Source organism: Pleuronectes platessa, chromosome 21 (assembly GCF_947347685.1).
Source record: "Pleuronectes platessa chromosome 21, fPlePla1.1, whole genome shotgun sequence".
NCBI lineage: Eukaryota > Metazoa > Chordata > Actinopteri > Pleuronectiformes > Pleuronectidae > Pleuronectes > Pleuronectes platessa.
Genome location: NC_070646.1, coordinates 6,835,243 through 6,861,470, shown reverse-complemented (window position 1 = coordinate 6,861,470; position 26,228 = coordinate 6,835,243). Strand labels below are relative to the sequence as shown.

Genomic DNA, 26,228 nt, shown 5'->3' with positions numbered 1-26,228 from the left:
TGGCTGAGTTTATGAATGAAAGCTGTGCCCGTTTATTGGGTGAAGGGCGAATGTTTTATATCAGCAGCTGTAGAATGAGATCAGTGTTTAGTCTTTTTATTTTTTCTTCTTCCTCCTGCGTTTCTCATCAGCTTCAGTCGACTCGTGATCTTATTCCACTAAGTTTGAATCTGCTGAGGTCTGTCCTGAAAATGAAGGTCTTGAGGGGTCAGATTGCAACCGCACAGGAAAGTGTTCTGTTACTCGTTAAATATAGATATTTATATTTATGTGTATGTGTAAGTGTGTGTCAATATGTATTATATGTGTATACTTCTATGTATACATAAGCATATATAGACTTAAGAACACAGGAAAGCACACTACGTTCTGTTAGTCATGAGAACGTGGGTGTGTATGTATATTATTTTAAATATGTTATAAGAAGATCAGAGCATGTTCCATCTCGATTTGTTGTTAATGTTATTCACATAATCTCTCAGCTCCCAAACAACATGGATGGTTTAAATTCTGACTTGGGATCTTTTCTCGTTCAAGGAGACAGAACTGATCATTTAGCAGAACAGCAGGAAAACAAAAACACAACGTCGACATGTTTAAATGCATTTTAATACAAAAACATTTGAAGAGCTCCATCTCATGGGTTACTCACATCAAGGCACATTAAACGGCGTGTCACATCCCAAAACAGTTATAATCAACTGATGGTTCTTTTCCATTTAATTATCGTTAATTTGAAATATAAAAACCCTCTGAAGCAACATGCACACGGAACCTTCCACTTAATCCCTCATGATCTTTGGCACATACAGATTTTATTCCTCTTTTTCGTCTCGTGTTACATACGAGACATTACAAACTATGACCTTTTTAAAACTTTGCTGAGTCACTGTTAGCACCGGGTGCCAAAATATAAATGTGCTGTAATTTATTCTTTTTGTCAGGAAATACGTTGTTCCTGAAATATTGCATTTGTTAACAACTTTGGAATAAAATGACCCAAAAGGAGTTTTAACTGTAGTCACATAGTATATAAAGAATAAATGTTAGTTGGCTGATATATTCCTTCTTTAAGTGTAATAAGAAACAAAAATAATGGCTTAAAATATCTCCCAATAATTATGTACCCTCCAGTACTGAAAATACAGACACACATTAATACTGCATATCCCTCTGAGTAAAGACTTGTTGCATATTTTATACAGAAAACATCATTTTAAGTTATTGCTGGAATATACAAACATTTGGAAAAGAGTCTTCACTTGGAAACTTCACTCCGGACTTTAGCTCCAACACGAGTGAAGTCAGACGCTGAGCTAAAGTTTCTGAATTCACAGTTAAGGTAAGATTCTGGCTTCATAGTTCCGACTTCAAATGAATATTCACATATTGTACTCGTCTCCGCTGAGAGATACTGCAGAAGGCTTCCATCGCGACGAGCCTCTCACAGCGAGAGTCCCAGTGTCAGAGAATAAACCGTTAGAGCTGAAGTACGATAAAGTATATTACCTTGTGGTTTTAGTAATTTAAAGTAGAATCGTCCCTTTGTGGACCAAACCAGGGAAGTCGAGCAGAGAGAGTTATTGCACACGGCGGCAGTAGTAGCCAAGGACTTTGCATTTTTCACACAGGTGCTGGGGATGCTCTTTGCTCTGGTCCGACACGTCCAGCCCGTCCGGTTTCTCCAGAGGTCGCTGGGGAAAACATTTATCTGTTATCTTATTGTTTTTTTTAATTCAGTATATTAAAAATCTGTAAAAAAAAAAATAGATTTGAAAAGCAAAAAAGTGTGTTTTTATAGCTGCTCTTTCACTGGGGGAGTCGATATGTCTGATGGTTGCAGTAGATACAACAGACACGATCTAGAAAACACAAGAACCTCATAGCGGCACCATTCTCTAAATTCCAATTTCTACCACACTTAAATTAATGTGGTTATTAATTTAATTATGTTGGAATCGTTTACAATAATCTTTTGTTTTAATTGCATTGAAATATCTACAGAGCTACATCCAAAGTTTAAGAGGTTAAAAGTTTGCTGGATCTAATTAAAGGAGCTGATATTTATCATCTCCAGTACATTTGGCTGCAAATGACAAGTTCCTATGAGAGTTTGATGATCACTGATGCATTCGATAATAACTGGTTGAAATTCATTGGAAAACCTTGGCCAGTGCATCTCACTTTTTCCTGAGCCACTGAAACTTAACTGAGATCAGGATGCTTCTAAGATATGCTGTTATTTAAAATTAATTAAAAAGACAAGCAAAAGGAAAATCACATTATTAGTACCAGATAACAAAAACACGACTGAACGGTACCATTCACCAGTCTGTCATTTGGATGTGCTGTTACCTGTTTATGAGGGTAGACGTTGATGTGGCACTTGATGCACTCTTGCCCCATGTTGGCCCAGGAGTTCCCGCTCATCCACTTCCTCTTGCATTTAGGGCATTTGTATTCCCCGAAGCACCTCTTCTTTCCCTGATACGGGGTCAGGCCTTCACCTTTGGGTCGAGCCTGAGCACAGAGTCAGAAATAGATTCTACATCATAAACACACTTTGAGCTCACTTCATTCCTTTAAATTACACGTTTCCAAATGTGTGGACCTCAGCAGCTTTGCAAGGATTTTGTTTTTTTGCCTCTCAACACCTTTGATTAACGGTTTCTCTGGTCGGCAGAGTGTGAGCTGACACAGGGGGAGCACATGGGAAAGACACCGAGCAGAAAGTGCTGGAAAGTTAAGTTTGACTTTTGTGAGTTTATGTTGAAGAATAAGAAGTTGCTGAAAAGCAACATGATCGTCTCTGGCTTTGTGTGTGGGAGACCCCATCGTCAAATTCAGGCCGGGTAGCCATCTGGCCTGACCTGCTGCGGCCTGCCTCTGGAGAGCCTCCAGCCGCCGTCTGTTCACTGCCTGCTCCCTGGACGTGGCCATGAACTCCTCCGCCTGCAGGTCCTCGTCTCTGGCTGCGTGGGGCCTCACGTTGGGTCCCACTGTGGCAGACAACCATGCAACCGGGGTCTGCCACACACAGCCAGAGACCAACATGCTGCTTTTTAGCATCTTTTTATTCTTAAATTCACAAAAGTCAAACTCTCACCATGTGTGCCTCTATCTGAGTTAGAAGACAGATCATTTGAAAGAACAAAACTCATTTAAACTACATCGTAAATGATGGAGTAGGAACTACAGAGAATCTTTGGACTATTGAAGAAACTAAAACGTTTTAATACTTTTAATGGTTTATTCCAAGAAAGATGCCTTATATTGTAATTTTTTGTGTAATTTATTTGTTGGCAAGAAAAGAAGGAGTCTCAGCTTTCCCATTAAAAATGAACTCACTCCCTCCAGCTGTGTTCCCAGGGGACCATAAAGGAGGCCCCGGCCTGTGTGGGGACCAATGGGAGAGGCCTCCCCGCTATAGGACAAATACCTCAGGCTCTCAGTCATCCCACCCAGCTGCTCCCAACCCACCAACCAGGACACAAAGATCTTAGCGCGGAGGAAATAAAACCCAGATGAACTCTGCACTTGTATAACATGACAAAATCCAAAACCCATCACAAAGAAATCGTCTCGACAAGACTGGTTTGAATTAAAAGCGCCTCGTCTGAAAAAGTAGGGCAAGTCCAAATTAAGACGGAGTCCAACCCACCGGAGGAGTTCACATCAAATCTTGTTTTGATTTCGCAGCAGAAACACATGTCAGGTTCAAAAGCTCCAGCAGATCATTCTCTTCATTTCCAGGACTACATCTGTTAAAAAACAACAACAGCAGCCAAGTCCCTGACTGTTCAGACCACTGTGAAGCGTTTCGAGGCCTGTGTTTGCATCACTCAGCCACCGTGAGGCACTGTGGGAGGTCACTACTGATGGCAGCTCCTACAGGGAGAGCGGACAGAGCATCATCTTCCTGAGGGAGGAAGCAGCTTTCACTCCGCAGAGCAAGCAAAACAAACTCTGCCTGAAGTATGGAGCCCACAGGGCAGCAAAGGGCACGGTGCACTCCACTGTTTCCACTGGTCCCATCAAAGATGTGACACCGATAAACAGGACCAGTGAAAATCACACTTTTGACCTGACGTCGAGTGGACGGCAGGAAAGTTTGAGCAAAGGCAGAAAAATCTGTCTGTCATCAATCCTCCTGCATGCACGACACAAGTCAACACACTAAGAAGGGTTTCCACTCTTTTACTAAGAGATAAACTTGGTTTCAACTTGATTTTTATTTGTAATAAATCATATTTGAACCTGTTATTTGTGTCTGTGCTCACGATGAAAATGCTCTAATTTGTTAAAGTAGGAATGAAAAAATAAATTCAAGATCAATTCACGTTATAGCATGAATTTCTGCCACTGAAGGTTTATTGATATTGATTAGCAACAACACTTCTATATTGAAAATGAGGAAATGTACCATGTTCACTATGGTTTAGCGTCTTAGCATGCTAATCCAATAACAAGACCGTTTATATAATTTAAAAACACAAGTAACTCCAAATGTCTCAAACCCAAATAAAACTGGATTAAACAACACAGGCGTGACAAGTTAGCTTCTCCTTGGATTTAAAACTAATAGGCTGTTTTGTTCATTTTTTTTTCTCAGGAAAACAATACGTAACCTCGTTAATTCAGAGGAACAGCAGATGTTGTGAATGCAACACGCTTCCGTATGATTGAGGTGTGTTCCCTGAATTTCTTCCTTTTTGGCCCGTGTTCTTCCAAAACAAATTTGGGTTTGATTGAAGATCTCTGCAGCCTCAAACCATGTGTGAGAAGTGGTTTAGCTTTCAAGACAAATAGTTTTTTTCCCCCCTTGATTTATTCTGTGCATTACAACACAGACTCACCAAAAGCCATGTACTTCAAGTTGTGCAACTCAAATCAGAGCCGGAGTCCATGGAGCGATGTGAAGCCAGATTCGGAGGCTGCAGCAGATAAGGCCGATCCTTGCAGCCTGGTGAGAGAGGCCCAGAAGGTTGGCTGCCTCCTTCTGCCATCATCTGGAATCCATCAGGATAAACAATGGACTTCTCCAAAATCCTCAACCCCCCCCCCCCCCCCCCCCCCCTTCTCCTTGCTCTCCCCCGCATTCACTCTCTCCCCCCACGTCCATACCCCCATGAGACATCCTGGAGAACGCAGCAACACCAGGCCTGTTGGAAACCATGTGGTCAATTACTCCACACTAACAAACCCAGGGCGCTCTCATCCCTTTCGCTGGGTTTAATTTGTCTCAGACCCCCGGAGCATCGGGGAGAAGCCCATCTGTTACCAGAGCAAAACAACATATTACTCACTGCAACAGGTCTCCTAAGTCTTAAAGACTTAAGTGATACTTTGAAATATCTTGTGAAATCAATTATCGCAGCAGCATTAAATCCAACAAGCAGAGCGTGACATTTCATTTCCCATAAAAATATTAAATTAGTAGATGGTTAGACGTATTTTAGGACGATAATCATTTTAAAAAACAAAATAATTATATCCTGAGACAGGTGAAATATAACCGGGTACAATAATAAATTATTTGCGCGCTGCTTGTTCTGTCTTCTCACTTAAAAGCAACTAGTTTTTTTCTGTTTCATTTCATTGTTAAGTTATTGTCTTTGGGTTTTGGAGAAAGATATTTTAAGGTAACACCATGAAAAATAATAGTTTTTGTCCAACTTCCTAATATTATTTAAAATCTGTGGATTTTTTAAGTGTTCAAAAATGACTACTACTAAAGAAGACTATCTTCGTACTAAAAATTATATAATATAATCTCTTAAATGTGTTTTGTAATGAAGAGAAATAAATAGAAAGTGTAATTGGTCATGAATAAGTCATCTTCTTTAACTGACACGCTGGTGTTCATATATAAAACCATTTCCTCTTTATGAATAGTTGACTTAATAGCTTCCTTGTCATTATCTTATGTATCTTTTAATACACTTTGAAAGAAATACAATGATACTTACTGTGTATGAGGCGGATGTGTGTCACTATACCAAGCTGCTCTTACTGTGTCATTGGTGCTGAACTCAACATTCCTCCACATTTAAACACATGTTTAAATGTGCACTAAGCTTCTCCACAGGCCTCAGCACAGTGATAAGCACGAACCCCAGAGCTGTGATTCAAGGAAACAAGATACAAGACGCTCCCTGGCCAGTGGCAGCAAAACCTATGTCCTGTTTTACACAATGGTGCTTCCTTTTTTCATCCAGGATTTATCAGGGGCAAATGTTCCCCTTGTAGAAACATGCAGATATCAAATGATTCCTTCAGCAGCGTGAGGCTGTAATCCTTCCGTACGACCTTTCTGCAAAGCTCATCTGACACACAGAAGGGATTAACCTCCCCGTCCTCCAAAAAATAAACGTGATTAGGTGTAAACAACTGCAGGCCGAAGAGCAGATGATTGGTTTTCTGTTTTCCTACGTGGCTCTCTGGATTTTCACTCTTCCATCCAGCCCCGTTGTTAAGAGCATAAAGGACCTTTAAACTCAGCAGAATTATACTCGCACACAAATTCACAGACATTATAGCCTTTCACTATCCATTTAACACAGAGTGCTGCTTTCATATAGGGGTGAACACACTGAGTTCCAGTTGGCTGTGGACAAGTTGATGACATAAGCAGCTGTAAACTGGCTTTACATTTCACAGCGTGGGGAATGACAGGGGCAGGGGGGGGGGGGCAAACACAAAATGCAACAGAGAGACACAACTGAGCCAGATTCAGGCTCCCAGGAGGCCAGGACCAAGCCAGAGGTAAATGTAATCTCATACCTAATGTGCAGTGATGGCTGCAGTTATACTCAGTTTTACACTGCTGGAATAATCTCACAGAAACAGAGCCTCACATTTTGAAGAAGCAGTCCAGAGAAATCGATTTACAGTCGCTGTGACAACAATCCACAGCATCTGTTAATGTGCCTCAACTTTTACACACTTCATTTCATGGTTGAGAGCAACATGTTTTTTTCCAAATCGCAACTTCAAAGTACCTGAATACGCAGAAGGAGGAACAACGAGGGAAGTTGGGGCTTTCCTTGGAGCACGTGTGTTCATGGACAGGTTTATATGACTATGTAGATGAAGCAAGAACAAAAATAAGAAGAGGATACAAGCTGGACTACTAGATACATAAATAATGAGGCAGAAAACAGAGGTGACTGGGTAAAGTGGAGCAGATGAGCAGGTGAGTGTGGGAGTCAGATGGATGAATGGACGATGGCAGAAGAATGCAGTGAGAGTGGTTAGCTTTAGATTACAGGTTCTGGGGGGAGTGAAGTCTGGTTTAGTCTTTAAAGTGCATACCGAACCTATCCTTATCCCTATACCCTATAAATGCCTATACTCCAGAGTCTCTGTTTACCAAGCGAGAAGTGGCTGAGGTGCAAAGCCGATCAAATTGCATAGAAGGGCAGAGGAAGTCCTTACGACACTTCATACCACCATCCCCCCCCCACCCTCCTCAACTCCTCTATCTACCCCCAGATTCCAGGGTTTCCTCTATCTTGCTCATCCTCCTCAGCAGATGATCCGGCCAAAAACAACAGACAGCAAACTGAGGACAGATAAGACATTTAGCAGCAGTGAAAACACGAGGATGAAAGCAGCAGTATAACCGGACAACTCTGCCTGAGATTCACCAGTTACACATTGGGCCGTGAGCCGTATCGCTGCACCTGGACGGAAGTACAGTGTCTGGTCCTACATCAACACAGATAACATTATCAGTATTTGGGATGAGATATCAGTATAAACAAATTCTGCTCACCTGTTATATGATACAGAGACATTTCCTCCATGGCTATGGCTGCTTTGAGTATGAAAACCCCCCCACAGGAAATTTGCTGCATGTTATATTGTCAGTGGGTCAGTAATGTTTTTTTTTGCAATGCGTTATACCTCCTAAAGTGTGAATACCATAACCGAGATAGAACCGGAAAATGAGGCCCGCTTCACTATCTAGTACATTCAGGAATAGTCTATTCAATTTAATCGAGGTTAGTTTTACTTTCTGTTCAAACAAACTTTTGATATTGTGGGAAATGTACTTATTCACCTTCTGTCTGTGGAGTAAATATGAAGCCAGCTAATTTAGCTTAGCACAAAGGCTCAAAATGGGAAAACATATAGCCTGGCTCTGTCTGGACCAAACTAAATCGTTCTACCAGTTCTAAACTCACTGATTGACATGGTGAAGCTTGTCAGACTTTGTTCTTTGAAAAGTCTAAAATGTTAGAGAGGCAATAATTCAGTTAAAGACAATGAATGCTTATATTAAATACTAGATAAAACTCAAAGAACTAAAAATATCACTTTCATCAATCTAAGGCCAAATATAATAAAATAATTCCCTCTGAAAGCATTGCAACTATCAAAACTTTCACTTTCCAGACCATGGATCCAGACTAATTATCAAAGCAGATCTTGTCCCTCCACTCAAACATGATTCAACTGCAGCTGTAAAGACCGATACACCCACTTCCTGTGCTACCCACTGTTTCCAAAGCCATGGTTTTGATTTGGACATCTCTGGGCAGCTCACTGCTCACTGGCCCTTTGTCCATCCAATCGCCGCTTCTTCGCAGACGGGCAGTCGGATGGAGAGAGATGGAGTTGACGCAGCCAAGCCAAGCAGAGCTGAGCGAACAATACGGCCTGACTTCTTGACCTTTGGTTCCACAGGCCCTCTGCAGAAACAATGCTCTCCTTATTTAACCCAGGCCCTTCCCACCATACACCCATTTACTGTCAGCACACTGTCACTTGTGTGTTCTCTTTACAGTAACCTGGTTCAGCTACTTAATTGGCAAAGGTCGTTGAAATGTTGTGACCCGGGGGTTCAGGGATGAAAGGTGTGAAGAAAGCATATTTGTAGGTAATTGGCTGAAATTTGAAGCAGTTTTTCCAACAACGTGGCAGAAAGGGTCAGAGTTTTTTAGTCTTAACACATTGATTTAATATCAGGTTAATTGTCTGCAAACCAAAACATCCTCGGTGTACCGAAGGTGTTTATTTCATTTATCTATAGCTAAAAATACAACAGATTCCAGCACACAAAAACAAAATGCAGTTCTGCTCAAGAGACCTTTAGTCATGACGACGGTTTACGTAATCATAACCTCAACCCTGAAATATTAGCAGCACATGATAGAATCTGACATCATCGCTTTCTGAAGCAGAGCAGCAGAGCGCCAGCCAGCAGCAATGGTTTCCAGATTTTTTAACACTATAAAGGGGTGTGGCCACTCTGGAGAATTATAAAATATCTCAGCTCGGGGTAATCCTATGACGTCTTAACCTCCTGGTGAGGCAAGTAACCCAACCCTCTCCTCTGCTGTCAACGGGATGCTTACCGCTGACATGCCGTGCACAGCATGGATAGGATATCTCGTCCCGATGAGCAGGGCAGCAAACAAAACTTTATGGTCTGACACGTCTCTTTTTTCATTGTTTTTCATCACCTAAGGATTCGGCTTGAAGAGCCATGTGTTTCTTTATCAAAGGAGCAGACTTTGAGAGTTGACATGGGCCCCATTCCACCAGGAGAGAGGCTGTTAAAGGCCCCACACACCCACTTCCTGTGCACTTCTTCTCTCATCTTACTGAGCCGTGACATTCTTTGATTCCTGACCATACAGCTCCCTTCAGCTATGGAAACATGCAACCAGAGAGTCAGTACTGTTAATAATCCATAAAAGTAATTTTACATTGCTTTGATTAATGCCTCTCACATTAACCCGTGTGGATCAGTGCTGGGAAACATCTTTCATTCGGATAGAGATGTATATTTTTGCGACCGATGAACAGACGGTCGTATCTGCCTCTTGCAGTTAGGTGAAAATGTTGAGAGCAATAAACTCACTGCATTTCATTTTCTCTGCATTCCTCACTTTGCTCCACTAATTCTGTTCATGGCTGAGCTGCACCGGTCTCCTCTGAGTCGGCTGTGATGGAGGTGAGCTCTCGGGGAAGAGGTATTTTGGGGAGACATGGTTATTTTCTCTCTAGCTTTGAGTTAGATGAGAAGATAACGGTCCAACGTCTGCAGGCTAGCTGGAGCCAGCAGTTTGTTGAATCTGGACAAAAGTGTAAACCCAACTTTCAAATGTTTCACATGGAGTTTGGACAGTTGGACAGAAACAAGCTAGCTGTTCTCCAGTTTTCCTGTCTTCCTGCTAAGCTAGGCTAACTAGCTGCTTATTCCAGCCACATGTTTACCGTACAGAAAGTAATCTAGAGTGGCCTTCAGACATGCACTGAAGTCTGGATATTTTCCAGAGGGGCTAGATGTGAGAATGTCAAAGTCAGTTGTCAAGACCCAATTTTCTGGAACCAGCTCATGTCAGAAAACAGCTGCACTTTCAGCAAGACATAAATGTAACTCCCAAAATGTGCAGCTTTGGCTTTAGGCCCACACACAGCAGGATGCCAACACACGCCAGTAAATGACATGATAACTATTAAATCTCTTGCACCAACTTCAGTTAAAGATTTTCCCATCTCTTAAAAAACTTTATATGAGTAGCCTCTTATTCCGTTAAACGTTTATCAAAGGTTCTTGTAGAAAGTGTTAAATTGCCACAGATAAAAGTTAGTTTTATGATCTGTGGAACTATCATGTTGCAGCTTTCACAGAATCTTCTTTCTCCCTGACAAAATGAAGTGATTCAACTTCATAAGCTTCTTGATATAATCGACCTGTAAAAGTAAACCAGCTTTTCCCTTTTTTGCTACCTTGCTTCTCGGACTCACCCTGTCAATTAGTAATTTGATTATTTCCATTACACCTAACAAATGTCAGGCATTTCCCTCTGAACATGATCAATGGGGAACCGCAGCTGCACACGAGCCAGTGGTAATACTTCTTTCGTGTTTGGAGTAGAGGTCGTGCCTCTTTCCACAGGAAAACCTATCATCTTTCATTAAGACCAGCCCCGAGATCCAATCGGGCATCTGCTGCTCATTACCAACCTGCAGTTGTTCATCTAACTCAAAAACGTGCTGAGGAATCTATCTCACACTGAAAATAAGGAAAACAAAGATAATATTCTAACTTGGGTTTTAATATCTTTAAACAAAAAGAGCAGTGTGCCTGAAACTGTGGTGAAGCAGGTGGATTTGAGCCAAGATTCAGAACAAATCAGATCCAATATGTCATGTTATGAATTCTCTATTTCAGACGGCACTTCGTATGTTGATATCCACAACAAGTAGAATCATCTGGCAGATGGCTCACACACTGCACAGCTGTTTCCCCCGGCATTGAGGACATGCACCTGACTGAGGTGCAGCATCCCTGACTGGCTCACCTGAGGGCAGTCTTTGATGTAGTGCCCTTTGTTGAAGCAGAGGTGGCACAGGTAGTTGGGCGGCGGCCGTTTGCTGTGTTTGCGCGTCTCGGGGGACAGGGAGAGGTCGGAGAAATGGTCCGCGAGAGAGCTCAGGCCGTCCACGATATTGTTGAGGGACCCGTAGGGCGAGGAGCTCTTGTAGAAATTGTTGTTCAAGGCCTGTCGGTGAAAAAAAAGGAGCAAGGTGAGAAATCGGTGGCATTGGAATCATGTGGGTGGGAGGTTAAAATATACAAATATACAGAAGATGCTTTGATACACAGGGCAGGGCTGCAGCTGACTATTAATCGTATAACATCTACCTAGTAGTTTTGACTGCCCTGTTTTTGTAGTTGATTTGTATGTTTGTGAACAAAATTACACAAGAACAATTAGAGCAGTTTTTTTATGTTGGTGTGGATCTGGATAAAGGGGCAGACTCAGGATTTCTTTGAAATTGTGAGATACACAGTTTTCCACATTCTCAATGATTTCTCAGAGAATGATATATGGATCTTGACGATAAAAATCAGGCAAGTTTAGGGGACTGATATTTTGGAGTATGTTCAATTTGGGTCAGATCCAAATAAAAATCTAGATCTCGTCAATTCAAATGAAGTTTCAGAATTGGACAGCTGGGCCTTGGTGGAGCTGAGGTATAGTTCATTCATTCTTCTAACCTGTTGATGAATCACGTAACTCTTTATGTAGCCTGAAAACTTTTCAGAGACTTCTAAAGCTCTTCACGATTTTCCCAAAGACCAAAGATTTGTATTAAAAATAAGTTATTTTGTTCAACCAACAATTTCAAACCCAGAGATGCCCTGTATAGAATGAAATCAAACAAAACACAGCATATTCTCACATGGAGATTGATAAATTACTTTAACCATATTAAGAATTGTGGTTGATAAATTTTTCCATTGATCTACTAATGGATTAATGGACTAATCTTTGTAGCGCTGCACAAAAGTATCCCTCATTTCAAACCAGGACACAGAGGAACATTGTTGTGACTGGACGATGAAAGAGCACTTCAGCCAGCATGTCAGTCCATCACCCTGATGGAGGCTCCTGTTTGTCTCTCTGACAGAAGCCGACTTTATTTCATTTCTGCAGATGCGCTGCCTTTACCGCATTTACTCTGGGCGCCAATGGTGTCCGTTTCCTCGCCGGAACAAAATGTCTTTGTCGTGTATTATTCCGACCGGTCCTATATTGGCACCACACAATCAGCATCATTGTGTCTCTGGAGGAGACGGGTGCTATGGCACCGCAGGGCAAACATGAAGAACAGCCTGAAGACACTGGCTGTTTACTCTGAAGGCATCACAGACAAAGAATTGTAATCAGATGCACATGTACAATCCAGAGTACATGTTCTGCATGATATATCAACCCACTGCATGTCTGTGGCATGTGTGCAGCTACAGTGCATCATTCCATCCGCCAAGAAGGTTAAGTTGTTTGTTAGCAAGCAAAAACTACTGGACAGATTATGACCAAACTTGGTGGAGGGGTGCAGTGTGGGTCAGGAAAGAACCTGAGTGTTTGCAATTTGGTGCATATCCAAATAAAAATCTGGATCAAGAGAATTCAATTGTGGTTTCATCAGGAAACTGTTGGGCAATGACCTTATACTCCTCTGGTTTGAGTTCTTCCAGTTTTAATGTGAACCGGTATATTTAGGTTTTAGTTCTGGTGACTTTTGAAGCCAACATGTAAACAGAAAACACAGTAATTATAATTTTTTCTACTTTTCTTGAACGGGTCAGTGTTGAGTCAAGCATCACCAAGTTCCACTGAGTCAAGGCTGCACACATCTCTGACCAAGCCAGAGGCCGGCAAGGGTGAACCCTCACACTTTTAAAAAGGCCTGTGAGAGGTTGTTGTTTTTTCTTTCCTCAACCTGCCATTCCTCCAGCAGCTGCACACTGACACCAGAAAACAGCCTGAACACACTCAGGCACTATACCTGGGTACAAAACACATATTCATATGCTACCCACTCGCCACAGTGCGACCCAACGAAGGCATGCAGGTGAGGTTTACAAAAATAACTCAAGGTGAAATATGAGGGGATGATTTTCAGGGACACACTATATGAGAGAGATTTATGATATGCAGCAGAGGATGCAAGTTTTCAACAGAGTCACAGTGGCCATGCAAGGAGTTAGTCACATCACAGCAGCAGTTGTACCTCACTCCTCAGATGGAAGAAGTTGTTGAGATAGTTGGAGCTCAGATCCGCTGCGCTGCGCTTGGAGTTGTTCATGTCCTGGAGGGAAGAGTCCGCCTCGGCTTTGAAGGCATCGAACGGGCTGCTCTGGGAGTCCTGCAGGGACATGTAGACCCAGTTGAGCAGCTGTGCAGGTTGGTACACGGCGGCACCAGTCTCTATAGCGGACATCATTCTGTCGTTGGCTGGAGGGGGGGCACCGCTGCGCCTCTCGGAGTGAAAGCACCGTCAGAACCGCCGGGTTTTCTGGATCACCCAACTTCTCTGAGTCATCCCCCTGCTCCGGCCGGGTGGGTGTGGACCTCTGGTTCACCTGGGGTAGCCCTGGAGGACCCCGGTCACAGGACAGCGGTGTCTCGGGGAGGGCGCAGTGGAAGCATTAAGCGCAAACAGGGCAGAGCAGCGGTTTGGAGCTCGGAGCAGCAGGACGGTGGGGTGCGTCACAGAGGACAGGAGGTCCAATCAGCGTGCATCTCTCTGCTCAACTTTTCTAAATGTTCAGCAACATGGAAAACTAAAAGCAAGAGTTATAATGAAGGAGAAAGGGTTAACGTTATTATAGGTTCCTGTGTGGTTTTGTTTGGAATGAGGCCCATTCGTTTCTTTTTAAATATGCATAAAAATACATACAAACTTAACAGTTTAAATTCCTAATTAGACGTCAGTGATCCAGTCTTATAACTATGTTATTTTTGGAAAACATTAATGTTGCATAATGTCGAATGTAATTGTTATAGGCACTGACTGTTTATATAATAACTGTCTGTTTATTTGTTGTTTTAGGCCAATCGATCAAAGTTTGGTTTTTATTGTTTTCACACATTAGAGGCAAAGTTCGAAGTTTGAGACTAAGCGTTCATCACATAATAAAAGCATTTTAAGATTCACTTCACTGTACTCAGGTATACCAACAACTAACCACCCAGTGCTTACTCACTTTAAATTGATTTGACTTAAAGGCCTCAGATTGAATAAAGTCTCGAATTCATGTCTTTACAACAAATAGACTGCTGCCATCTAGTGATGTAAACTGATACTGAAGATAGTATTTCAGTTGTACACATGCTTTGAGTTCAGGATCGTGTTTAAATTCCATAGATAACAATAATCATAATAATAATAATAATATAATAATAATTATGAAGCTTGTGTTCCGGCCTCATCATTAACTCGTAGAGAGAATTTAAGGACCCACAGTATTGACAAGAATGGAAGAGCGGAGTAGAGTTTTAAAACCTTAGAAAGCAAAGCAACAATGTTTGGCGCTTCACAGATTCAGTGACGAAGAGTTCCCTCTTCACCACAGTTTGGAAGAGATCGTCCCCATTTGAGAACAAGATTTCTGTCCCTCATCATTCATTATTGTGATAAAAAATGATCAAAGATAGGAGGAAAGTCTGAGAAGGGTGATACCCAGGTCTGCTTTACAGAGTAAGCTTGATCTGTTGCTTAGTTTCTCCTGTTTAACGAGTAAACTGTGTGGCCTAGTTGGTAAAGTTATAGTTCTCCAACAAGAATGTTGCTGGTTCGAATCCCGCTCACCCCAACCTTATATCTGGTTAAACTTCGACCATCTATTTATTGCACAATATCTTACACTATGTAACTTAAAATGAATTAAATATAACAAATTTAATTAAAATTAAATTAAATTAAAAAAAAACCACTGCGCACTTTCTGCGCAGAAGCCCACTGCGCACCATCCTGCGCAGAAATTAATTTAATTTAAAAAAAAATTATTTAATCCGATTTCATTTTGTTTAATTGAATTTAATTAAAACAATTCTATTTAAAATAAATTCGATTTAAATTTGTTTAATTTAATTTAATTTCTTTTAATTTCTTTTAATTTAATATAAAGTCTTCTTTTGTGAACATGTGTGTTTTAGGGAGCGTCCAGGGCTGGGACATGTGTGAAGGAAGTAAACAAACCCTGCATGTGTCCTCTAGTTACCATCTAAACTGAAGTAATGACTTGCAGACTAGGTTTCCAGTGTCTGTGGGAACATTGAGTCAACAACACCAGCCCCCCCACTCTCTCTCTCTCCCCTGGACAATAGCCGAGCAGCAGGGCGGAAACCAGCCGGAGGACCCACCCACCTCCAGCCCGCACCGTCTCTTCCTGGATCAACCACCGAGTCCGCAAAGTAAGTCGATTTAACCTTTTTCTCTCGTGTCTTCTATTCAAAAACATCCACCCCACGCTGCGTTAAATGAGACCACGCAGCCGATCGGTGTGTTTTACACCGGATAGGAAGTTAGCATCGTCCGATTGAACGGACTCGGCCGCCTGGGGGCTTTTTTAACGGTACTTCAGAGCCGGACTTCCTCCATTTTAGACATACTAATAGTTTCATCTCCATCTGTCAAACACACCCATCGTCTCTCGTGCTGCGTGTTGATGCTGCCATGCTATAAGCTAAACTTCGTCTTTAAGTATTAGTCAACATTAACGGAGGACAGGAGCAGTGACGCTCCGGGACATTTAACGAGGAGTCGAGGAGAGGCGAAACTTTAAACTCGAGAGTGTTACACCTCGTTACCCTAGACCTGTTACAAATGGAAGTTTTTTTTATATATATTAGCTTGTTAGCTAGTTGGCTATTTGAGCGTTTTCAGGCCTAGCGATGCTCTAAGATTCTTCGCTGATGCGTTCTCGTGCTGATTTCAGAATTGTAAAAGTCACAACCGGTGGTGTAAATAAACACACTCTCGTAGTGTTGTCATAAAAGTGTAAAAAGAATGATAGGTTACATTAGCAGGCTGTTTTGGTGTGTAATCTGGGTTAGAAATCAACACATCTGAGGCTACCAATAATTGCAAAGCCCATTGCGGCAATTTAATCGGTATATTGTTATAAAATAGACAGTGACGCCGTAATATTTATAATTTTTTCGCAGTGTTTTAATGTTAAAAATAAATTTGACTTTTTTTAGTGGGGTTAATCACATCTTCAGGTTGTAAATATACGGTCGTATGTAAATATTAGGATTTCCCGATAGCCCGTAAACGCCTCACCAGTTTTTAAAAGGGTCCAAAGGAGAAGCTGGAAAGCAGCAGGGGTGTCACCCACCAGGAAGTCACCTTTATCCCACTGTGTTTAGAGCTGATGACAATGGTGCATCTCTGAAGTCAGCACACTGAAGTCCAGACTCCGTTAGTAAGGGTTTTTACAGCCGAACTGCCTCCGATTGACTGTAACTCTATGATAAAGTCTTCATATTAGGCATTAAGCTATCTGTGAAGTTTACTTCTGTTTTCATTGGGAGTGAAAACTGTGAGCATGGTTGATATTCAATATTGCTGAAATCCCCCAGTGCCTGGTTCTTTGTTTACATGTAAACAAAGTGAAGTTGGCTTGATAATCACTCACCACTACTGACCGGCCTGGAGCTCTAGTGAGTATTATGCTTAGCTGTGGAAGCATACAGCCGTTTAATTCCCAAAACAACTCCTCACATAAGTGGGTTCTCATCAGAAGGATCTTTACGAGATGTTTTTTGGGTGGTCTGATGTGTAACTGAAAGGATTTGGGGACATTGCAACCCGCAGCGTTCTCTCCGATGGTTCTAAGAAGAGGGAAGGAACATCAGCTGAGTTCACTTTAAAACAAAGAAAAAGCCGATTGATATGACATCATAAACACATGTTAAAGGCAGTTGTGAGTTTGTGACATCATAATGTTATTGAACAATTTAATATAGTTTCTAGCCGGGAGAAGGAAATGTTAGGTTTTGGTTTTTGCTGCTGCTGAGTTGGTCATTTAATTAGGAGGAAACCAAATGGGTACAGGGTGAGGGGCTTGGCACCTGTTTGCATTATTTTTAGAGCACTGAAAACCTCAATGTGAGACAACGACAGTCATTATATTTTTGCTGTTTGAATGAATCTATATCAGCAGATTGCACTTGAGCAGCTAAAAAGAACCCCAGGAGCATTTTAAGCGACAGGGAGTCCCATGAAATACATGCAGACCTGAATTTCCCCAGCAGAATGTCAAGTATCATTATTAGTAACAAGCAATGACTTCATGTCACCTCCAGGTTGTGAAAAATGAGTTACCCAGGATACCCTCAACAGCCCGGTGGTTACCCACCACAGACAGGAGGCTACCCACCTCAACAAGGAGCATATCCACCCCAGGCTGGCGTCTACCCTCCTGCAGCAGGCGGCTACCCTCCTGCAGCAGGGGGATACCCACCAGCAGCAGGAGGTTACCCTCCGGCAGCAGGAGGCTACCCCCCACAGGCAGGCGGATACCCACCCCAAGCTGGCGGATACCCATCCCAAGCGGGCGGTTACCCACCCGCAGCGGGAGGTTACCCTCAAGCAGCGGGGGGCTACCATCCCCAGGCAGGCGGCTACCCTGCCGCAGCTGGAGGCTTCCCTCCTCAGGCCGGAGGATACCCACAGCAGCCTGGGGCAGGAGGCTATCCTTCCATGCCTCCAGCAGGTGAGGTTGCACGCTATTATTGGAATCCTGACGATTTACAGGCAACTCCACCAAAAACATACATAAAGAACATTATGTCTAACAAATGAATGGCATTGTGATTTTTCTGTCAATGTTTTCTTTACAGGTGGAGGCTGGGGTGCGGCACCAGGCGGTTATGGCGCGGTACATAACTTCTTATGTCACTCCTTACGTCTGCAGAACATTATCTGGAATAGCATATGGACTGACTTAAGCTAAAGCTCTTGTTTGCTTAAATCACCTTATCTTCACCAGCATTACTAAACCGTATTTGTTGTACATGAAGTTTGTCACCACATTCCTAGCACTCACAGCTGTCCTTTGTTTGCAGCCAGGAGGAGCTCAGCAGGGATACCAAGGAGGCCCTGCCCCAGGCCAACAAATGCCAAACTACCCCGGGGCCCCAGCCACAAACCCCTCAATGCCTGGATATGGAAGTGGAGTTCCATCGAATCCTAAAGGCCCGGCCATTCCTGTACGATGCATCTTCATTTTAGTATCTCTCTACTCTGATGTCTGATCTATGTTCCAATGCCACAAAAAACACGCAGCTATTTTATCTTCTAATATTTGTTTTCTCTTGTTTAATTTGAATTCACAGAAAGGCTACAGGGGTTCTATTAAAGACTGTCCAGGAGCTGATCCACTGAGGGACGTTGAAGTTCTTCGCAAGGCCATGAAGGGTTTTGGTAAGCTCATCTAATGTATCCTCATTAAAAATGAATGAGCACTTTATGGGCCAATTCCCTTTTTTTACATTGATTGGAAAAACATGGGTTATGAATAGGCACTGATGAAAACGCCATTCTTGAACTTCTGGGAAGTCGCACCAGCAAGCAGCGAGTTCCAATGGTGGCCGCCTACAAAACGACTTATGGAAAAGTAGGTTTTACTATTTATTTTGTTTAACTTTCTTTTGTATTTTTTATTTTCCTGCCTCCCCATGTGACCTTGCTCTTGTGTCTATTTTTCCCCTCCCAGGATTTAATCCACGATCTGAAGTCTGAGCTCACTGGAAACTTTGAGAAACTGGTTGTTGCCATGATGATGAGTCCCTCGCACTTTGACGCGTATGAACTCAGAGAGGCTATAAAGGTTGGAGGCCTCAGTTATTTTCTCAGCAGATGCTTCATTTGTGGTTTTGTAGTTAGAACCACAGTGTGTGACTCATTGTGCAATAGGAAAATAAGAAGAAGACAAAAATCCCTTTTGTACAATGCAATGTCAGACCAGTGTTCCAAGTCTATTTTTATTTTTTGATTCCTGTTTGTTTGTGAGCATGTTTTTGTATATCTTTTTCAGGGCGCAGGAACTGATGAAGCTTGTCTGATTGAGATTCTGTCATCACGCTCCAATGCAGAGATTCGTCAAATCACCACTATCTACAAATCTGGTGAGTTCTGATGTTGAACTTTATACTTTTGATAAAAACGTATGGCAGTTTGAATTTGATCTTAAAGTTTGAATGTTTCAAAATAATCTTGTAATTTGAGTTCTCACATTCAGGCTGGATTTTATTTGATTTATTTATACAAAATAAATATTATAAATTAAATCGACTTTGTTTTAACCTTTGATAATGGATTTTTGAAGGAGCGGCCAGAAAATGCAAATATTAGGCAAATGTAATCATTTTACTGAAAAGGCCACACTCTCCTCCTAGAGTTCGGGAAGACCCTGGAAGACGCCATCAGCAGCGACACCTCTGGTCACTTCCGCAGGCTCCTGGTCTCTCTCAGTCAGGTAGCTGCTGCTTTTTAATGAAGAGACACAAAATATTCAAGTATTGATAACATGTTTAGTCAATACGTCTTTGTCTTACTCCATCTAGGGCAACCGTGACGAAAGGGAGACTGTCGACATCTCTCTGGCTAAACAGGATGCTCAGGTACTGGTTTGTATGTGACTCAGGGTTGTAACATTCTTGTTAGTAATTAGCAAGTCTTATCATGTTCCTCTTTTTTAATGTATGTGTACGTGTGTCACAGAAACTTTATGCTGCTGGAGAGAACAAAGTGGGAACGGATGAGTCTCAGTTTAATGCCATCCTGTGTGCTCGCAGCAAGCCTCACCTCAGAGCAGGTGTGTTATTGCAACATCCTTTTTCTTCCCCTCTTCAAGCTCACGAATATAAACCATGCTTCTGGGTTTTTCCAGTGTCATAGCAGCTGCACACACAGACATTTTCATTCATATGTTTGCAAATATTTAGGTTTGTAACTTTCTTGCATGTGTCTCTTGTCTTTGATAGTTTTCCAGGAGTACCAGCAGATGTGTGGGAGAGAGCTCGAGAAGAGTATCTGCAGGGAAATGTCTGGCAATGTGGAGGATGGCATGGTGGCTGTGGGTAGGTTTTGGGCTTAACGTCTTCTTTTTTTTTCTTCAAACCTCAACCAAAGTGAAGAGCCATCCCAACAACATTTTAGGGCTCTAAGTATACATTTAAGTCCTCTGTCAAGATGTTGTTCTCCGAAGCTTTCCTGTAAGGCCAAAAATATCTTTCAGGCTTTGACCTACCTTTTAAAAATCTTGACTGGGGATCGGTCTAAAGCAAATGACGGACTGTGAAGAAGTGCAAGCGGCTGGCTGAATTGTTTACGGCCTTCCCTCCGACAGTCATATATTATAAAACATACAATACATTTACTTTTAGTCCATAATTTCATCTTTAACCAATCAGCTGTTTGACTTGTTCTCTCCATCTTGTCTTTGTGGAGCGTTGGCCTGATCACGCAGATAAAGACGCGTTCATTTATTTGACTTAACATTCAATATCTGCTCCTGTTTTCTAGTGAAGTGCATCAAGAACACCTCTGCCTACTTTGCAGAGAGGCTCCACAAGGCCATGCAGGTACTTAGTTTTTTCTCATTTACTCGTCTTAATCACAAACCAAGAAGGTTACCTGCTTTGAAGTGATCGTGTTGGGACAGAGGATAAGATTTCACTGCTGCAGTCAATGAATATTGTGATGCATTTGCAGGGTGCAGGGACCAAGGACACCACCCTCATTCGGATCATGGTGTCCCGCTCTGAGGTTGACATGCTGGACATCAGAAAGGACTATATGAAGGCCTATGGAAAATCCCTCTACACTCATATCTCAGTAAGTGCCGCCTGTCGTGTTACTTTGACAAACAGATTTCCTGATCTTTTTCAGCCATCTTTACGTGATGCATATTTCTTTGTTTCTCAGGGTGACACCTCTGGAGATTACAAGAAGCTTCTACTGAAGCTGTGCGGGGGGAGCGACTAAAAAGAAAAGAAGCTAAACCCTCGAATGGACAGTATATGTACGTCCGACTGAAACAATGTTATAGGACTCAATATCACCTCTGATGCATGCAGTTAATATCAGATTTCCTGAAACGATAGTAAATTAATATTAGTTTTGTATTCTCTTCAATGACATAGATACCACTTTATGATTGCCAAATAGTAAATATATATTAAAATGAAGAGTTATATCGACACAGTAGATAGATTCATCTTTATTTGATGAGAGGTGGATGGGAACCAGAAAATGTCAAACTCAATCAACAAAAATGAAACTTATTATTCTACTAACAATGTTATATAGTAGTCCAACAATCTGCTGCCCAACTCAGTTTGTGATCATTAAACGTTTTAAAAGAAAACATTTTATGATCACAAACTGGATGAAGAGAGTTTAATGAAGTAAGAAAAAAATATGAAGGCAAGCGGCTCAGATATATTTTTCACAGTATATCATTTCAGCATTATTGGGGCAAAATAGACTGCACTGCCAATCATTTAATATGTGCAAAGTTATAAAATAAAAAGCTATATGAGACTGTTAAACCAGTTTTCTAAAAATGAATCTTATAAAGAATCCTCTGTTGCTTCTTTAACAAGTGACAGCTAAATCCAGGTTATTGTTGAATGTAATAAATAAAGATCTGCAAAGTGCATGTTTGTGCTAACTAACTCGAATTCTATTTCTGCTTTAAAGTCTATGAAAGTTAGTTTTTTGCTATATATTTTTATTTATATCAGCTCTAAAAATAACTCAAATGTTTAGCTCCTTAAATGTAAAACTTTCCCATCATTGCTCAGCATTTACAGACAGAGTTGCCTTTCTCTGAACATTGAAAAGCCAAAGCATGAAGACATATCATTTTTGTGCCTTTTGTCAGGTCTGCCAAGTGCAGAGATATTTGATGTTTCACTGTGCAAACCATACATTACCAGTGCTGTTCCAGAAATGTAAACTTTATATTGTTTGGTTTTTAATACTTTGCTTACACATTCTGTCATAGTGTCCTGTACTGGTTTATTCTGCCAGTAGAGGGCTCCTGGCTCACACGAAGAGCCGCTTATGTCTGTGGTTCTGTTGCTTCCTGACTGTGAGTTTGGCATGGAGCTGAATATCTAATGCACTAACTCTACTTTTAAAACATCCTTATAACATGATAATGATTGGAACTGAATGCCTTCTATTGTTCTAACATTTTGCCATTTGATAGTTCCAACATTGCAAGCAGCCACTTGTCATTTCAATAAAAAAATGTTTGGCATATCTGGATTGTATTTGTGAACTGAGTCTGCGTGTTTTGCATGAAACGTGGCTCGTGGATTTTCTCTGAGCCGGCACACAATGAGTAATTTGCATTTCAAAGATGCTCTCATTTTCAGCACCTCGGTCTGTATTACAATTCCCCCCCCCCCCCCCCCCTTCTCCATCCTAAGAGCATCAGGAGCTGTGTGTTGTGTTAAAAGGTGCAAGTAATGTGGCTTACATAAGTCGTGTCTGTGTGCGTGTGCTGTATAATCGGAGAGGGGGAGCGAATGCTCAGGTTGGCTCTGCAGCTCGAGTGATATGGCACAGAGAGCCCTTTTTTCGAGTCTATAAATAGTGTCCATATTGGAGACATGGTTGTCCTAAAGTCGTCTTTCTGTTGTGCTCGCTCGCCTCAAAGTGCCGCCTCAGAGGAACTGTGATGGGGAGACAAATGGCTTCACTGAGCCTCGCCTCTTCTAACCCTTCCTTACTTCTCATACACACTCAGAGTGAAAAGCTCCCACCAGCTGGAAGACAAAGTGGGATGAATATTTGATATCGGTACTTGTGTATTTTCTCTCCAGTGGAGCCAGTTTGCCACGATACCCCCTAAAATATATAGGTCAAAAGCAAATCTTAAGGGGGGGGGGGACCTTTCCATTTTCCTCGCTTTTACTTTAGAGACCAAACAGAATACTTCCCAGATTTCCAGACAAAGTGCTTTAATTATTAACACATGGACTTCAGGATGCTGCACTTACTTCTGGGACTCAGTTACACTTTAAAACACGCACACAGGGTTACACTGCTTTACTGGACAGTGCAGATGGGAGTCGTGTCAGTTAAGTATCCGTGCACGTCATCAGTCCCAGTCAGACAGCGGGGTCAGTGATGAGGTCGTGACCTTCGTGTTTCCCATCTCACCTCCAGAGCTTACTTTCTTCTTAAGTGACAATTTAAACGATTTCTGATTTGAATTTGGGGTGATCCATCCATGCTTTGCTGAAAACTTGTCACTCAGAAAGGAAATCAAATAATGATTTCAGTTTAGAATTTAATACCTCTCTAAAGAAAGAAAGAAAAAATCTGCCAATTAAATGCAGATCCAAATACACATTTAGAATGTAAATGTGGTTTCATAAGGGGACTGTTGGGCCTCGGCTCTGCCATTTTATTTTATCTTTTTAAATCTTTGAATGCTAAATAATTCATATTTGATATGGTACTCCACACATGGAAAATTCCCACAGACAAAGGGAAAAGAGGAAAATACCGAAATAAAATGAAAAATTGTTGAAAAATGTAATCTAATTGTACGTTTGGGTCACAGGCTTATTAAAGATAATTTGGAAAATAAATCCATTTCAGTGAATCAACCGAGTCTAGTCACCGCTTTTACCTTAATTCACATCCCCATCACAATCATCTAATATTAATACTGTCTGATGGACAATCAGTGCAAGTAAGTATTGACCTAATAGTTGATTTGCAGTGGATTTTGTGCAGCCGTCCAATAAGGAATGTGTGGTTGAGGGACATTTGGTTGCCAGGGACATAATCCTGCTTTAAACTTCATGAGTGCATATGAGCAAATTACAAACCCGAGGATTAGATCAACAACACATAATGAGATGTTGCGGCAGATATCACTATAGCCCCCCCGTCTACAGAGCTGCAACCTGCACAGTTTAAGGCTCATCCCCTGATATTGTGTAAAATAAGAGAATAAAACGTGTTCAACCTACTCCTTTCACTCGTCTATATATGTCCATCTAAAGAGGCTTTGGAGAAGAGCGGCACGCTGCCAGAGGTCAGCAAACCACCACAGAACCCAGCCACAGTTTGAAGATTTAAGGGTGTCCCATTACAATCTAGAATTTACATAGTTCCTACGCATCTCAGCTCGTTTTCTTGGTGAGTTCCAGATGGATTTTTCCCTGCAGGGAAAATAAATTAGTGGAGTTTGTTATATAACCACTTAGATTGTTAAAGCTGTTTTAAACTCAAGTGAAGAAATGTATAGGCACAGTGTGTACCGTATTAAGCCCTAAAGCCAAGCTCTGCCTCGCTCCAGAGGAGAGTCACAGTCCTCATAAAGCCAATACACTGAAATCCCTTAATTATATAGAGCAGTGTCAGAAATGAAGGTAAATATTTGGTAGATTTCCCCAGTGAGCATTTTGTTAGGTCATGCATGTGAGGCTACAGACAAGAATGTATGGATTTCCTTACAGATGATTTCATCCCTTCGTTTACATCATTTGTTTCTTGAGGATTTCAGTGTTCTGAGACGACTGCCTCCTTCGAGATCTGATGGATTATGTGGAGCAGAAGAAAGCTCACAGAGCGGGGCAGATGTGTCAGGGGACAATCCAGATGAGTAACAGGCAACTCTACATGATCCGGAGGTACATATACAATCTGCCCTGAAAAGAGATCAAGTCAGACATGACAGCTGTTACAGTTTCTTCAAAATGAAATTACACACGATTCAAATATTCACAATGCATATGCAGCATCAATAACTGGATACACAAAACAGGTCAAGCTTTGGAAAGCAAAGCACAAATCAATAAACCCATGATATTCAATGCTGTAATATTTACACAACTGAATACCGTAAAAGATTTATGCCAGATTACCAGATATTTTTTTTTACAAAAACAAACAAAAACTATATTGTACGGTACCACTTGCCTGCTTAATACAATGCTCCTTAAACACACTGTATAACAACAACCAACAACCACAGATTGAGACATTTAGTTTCCCCACCACAACATAAGTAAGTCCCCGTAGAGCGATAGGAGATTTGGGGAGATTACGATGTCATTAAGCTTCTGTACAACAAAAAGACAGAAATGACAAAGAAGATTATTTTGTGATTTTAGGGCAGTATTTGACCAACATTTTGTATATGTCAGTGTGTGTGTGTGTGGGTGGGTGTGGGTGTGTTGTATTGGGAACCACAGGATTACAGCTGCACATGGAGTTACAATTAAAAGTCTCTCAATATAGCATATTCTTTGTTCTATATTGTACTATATAAATATGTCAGTAGAAATATCTCTTGGGCCCACATCCTCAAGGAAATATGTAAAGGGTTTGTCATCCAGTTTATGCAGTTGAGTATATTATTCATAAACTATAATATATATTTATAAGCTATATGGTAAGTAGTGGGACACAGCTCTTATTTATTGAATATCGCTGTTTCATTCAGTCCCATTGCCATCGGTTGGATAAGGCCCCTTGGTTCCAGTGAAGGAACACTTAATGTTTTAGCTTACAGAGACATTTTGGTCAATTCCATGCTTCCAACTTTGTGGGAACCGTTTGGGGAAGCCCCTTTTCTGTTCCAGCACGACTCTGCTCCAGTGCACAAAGCAAGGTCCATAAAGGCACGGCTGGGTGAGTTTGGTGTGGAAGAACCTGACTGGGCCGCACAGAGCCCGGACCTCAACCCCATCCATCACCTCTGGGATGACCTAGAACGAACATTTTCGAGCCCGGCCCTCTCGTCCAGCATCAGCATCTGACCTCACAAATGCTCTTTTGGATGAAGTGGCGAAAACTCCACACAGACACACTCCAAAACCTTGTAGAAAGCCTTCCCAGAGGAGTGGGAGCTTTTATAGCTGCAAGGGGGGGGACCA

At 41.7% G+C, this 26,228-nt stretch overlaps 2 protein-coding genes across 2 annotated transcripts; one reads left to right on the top strand and one right to left on the bottom strand.

Moving 5' to 3' along the window:
• Nucleotides 1–590: 590 nt before the first annotated feature.
• Nucleotides 591–13,979, bottom strand: LOC128426524 (zinc finger CCHC domain-containing protein 24). The gene is made up of 4 exons (XM_053413433.1): nucleotides 13,540–13,979; nucleotides 11,319–11,519; nucleotides 2,356–2,520; nucleotides 591–1,694 (listed from the first exon to the last, which is right to left on the bottom strand). The coding sequence occupies exons 1-4, from the start codon at nucleotides 13,750–13,752 to the stop codon at nucleotides 1,581–1,583; spliced, it is 693 nt and encodes a 230-aa protein (XP_053269408.1). The 5' UTR covers nucleotides 13,753–13,979; the 3' UTR covers nucleotides 591–1,580.
• A 1,610-nt stretch (nucleotides 13,980–15,589) lies between these two features.
• LOC128426523 (annexin A4) lies at nucleotides 15,590–22,590 on the top strand. Its single transcript, XM_053413432.1, has 15 exons — nucleotides 15,590–15,725; nucleotides 17,622–18,031; nucleotides 18,159–18,196; nucleotides 18,384–18,527; nucleotides 18,654–18,741; nucleotides 18,840–18,934; nucleotides 19,034–19,147; nucleotides 19,355–19,445; nucleotides 19,716–19,795; nucleotides 19,884–19,940; nucleotides 20,041–20,134; nucleotides 20,304–20,399; nucleotides 20,845–20,903; nucleotides 21,034–21,156; nucleotides 21,247–22,590. Exons 2-15 carry the CDS (start codon nucleotides 17,632–17,634, stop codon nucleotides 21,304–21,306), a joined length of 1,539 nt encoding a protein of 512 aa, XP_053269407.1. The 5' UTR covers nucleotides 15,590–15,725; nucleotides 17,622–17,631; the 3' UTR covers nucleotides 21,307–22,590.
• Nucleotides 22,591–26,228: the final 3,638 nt, after the last annotated feature.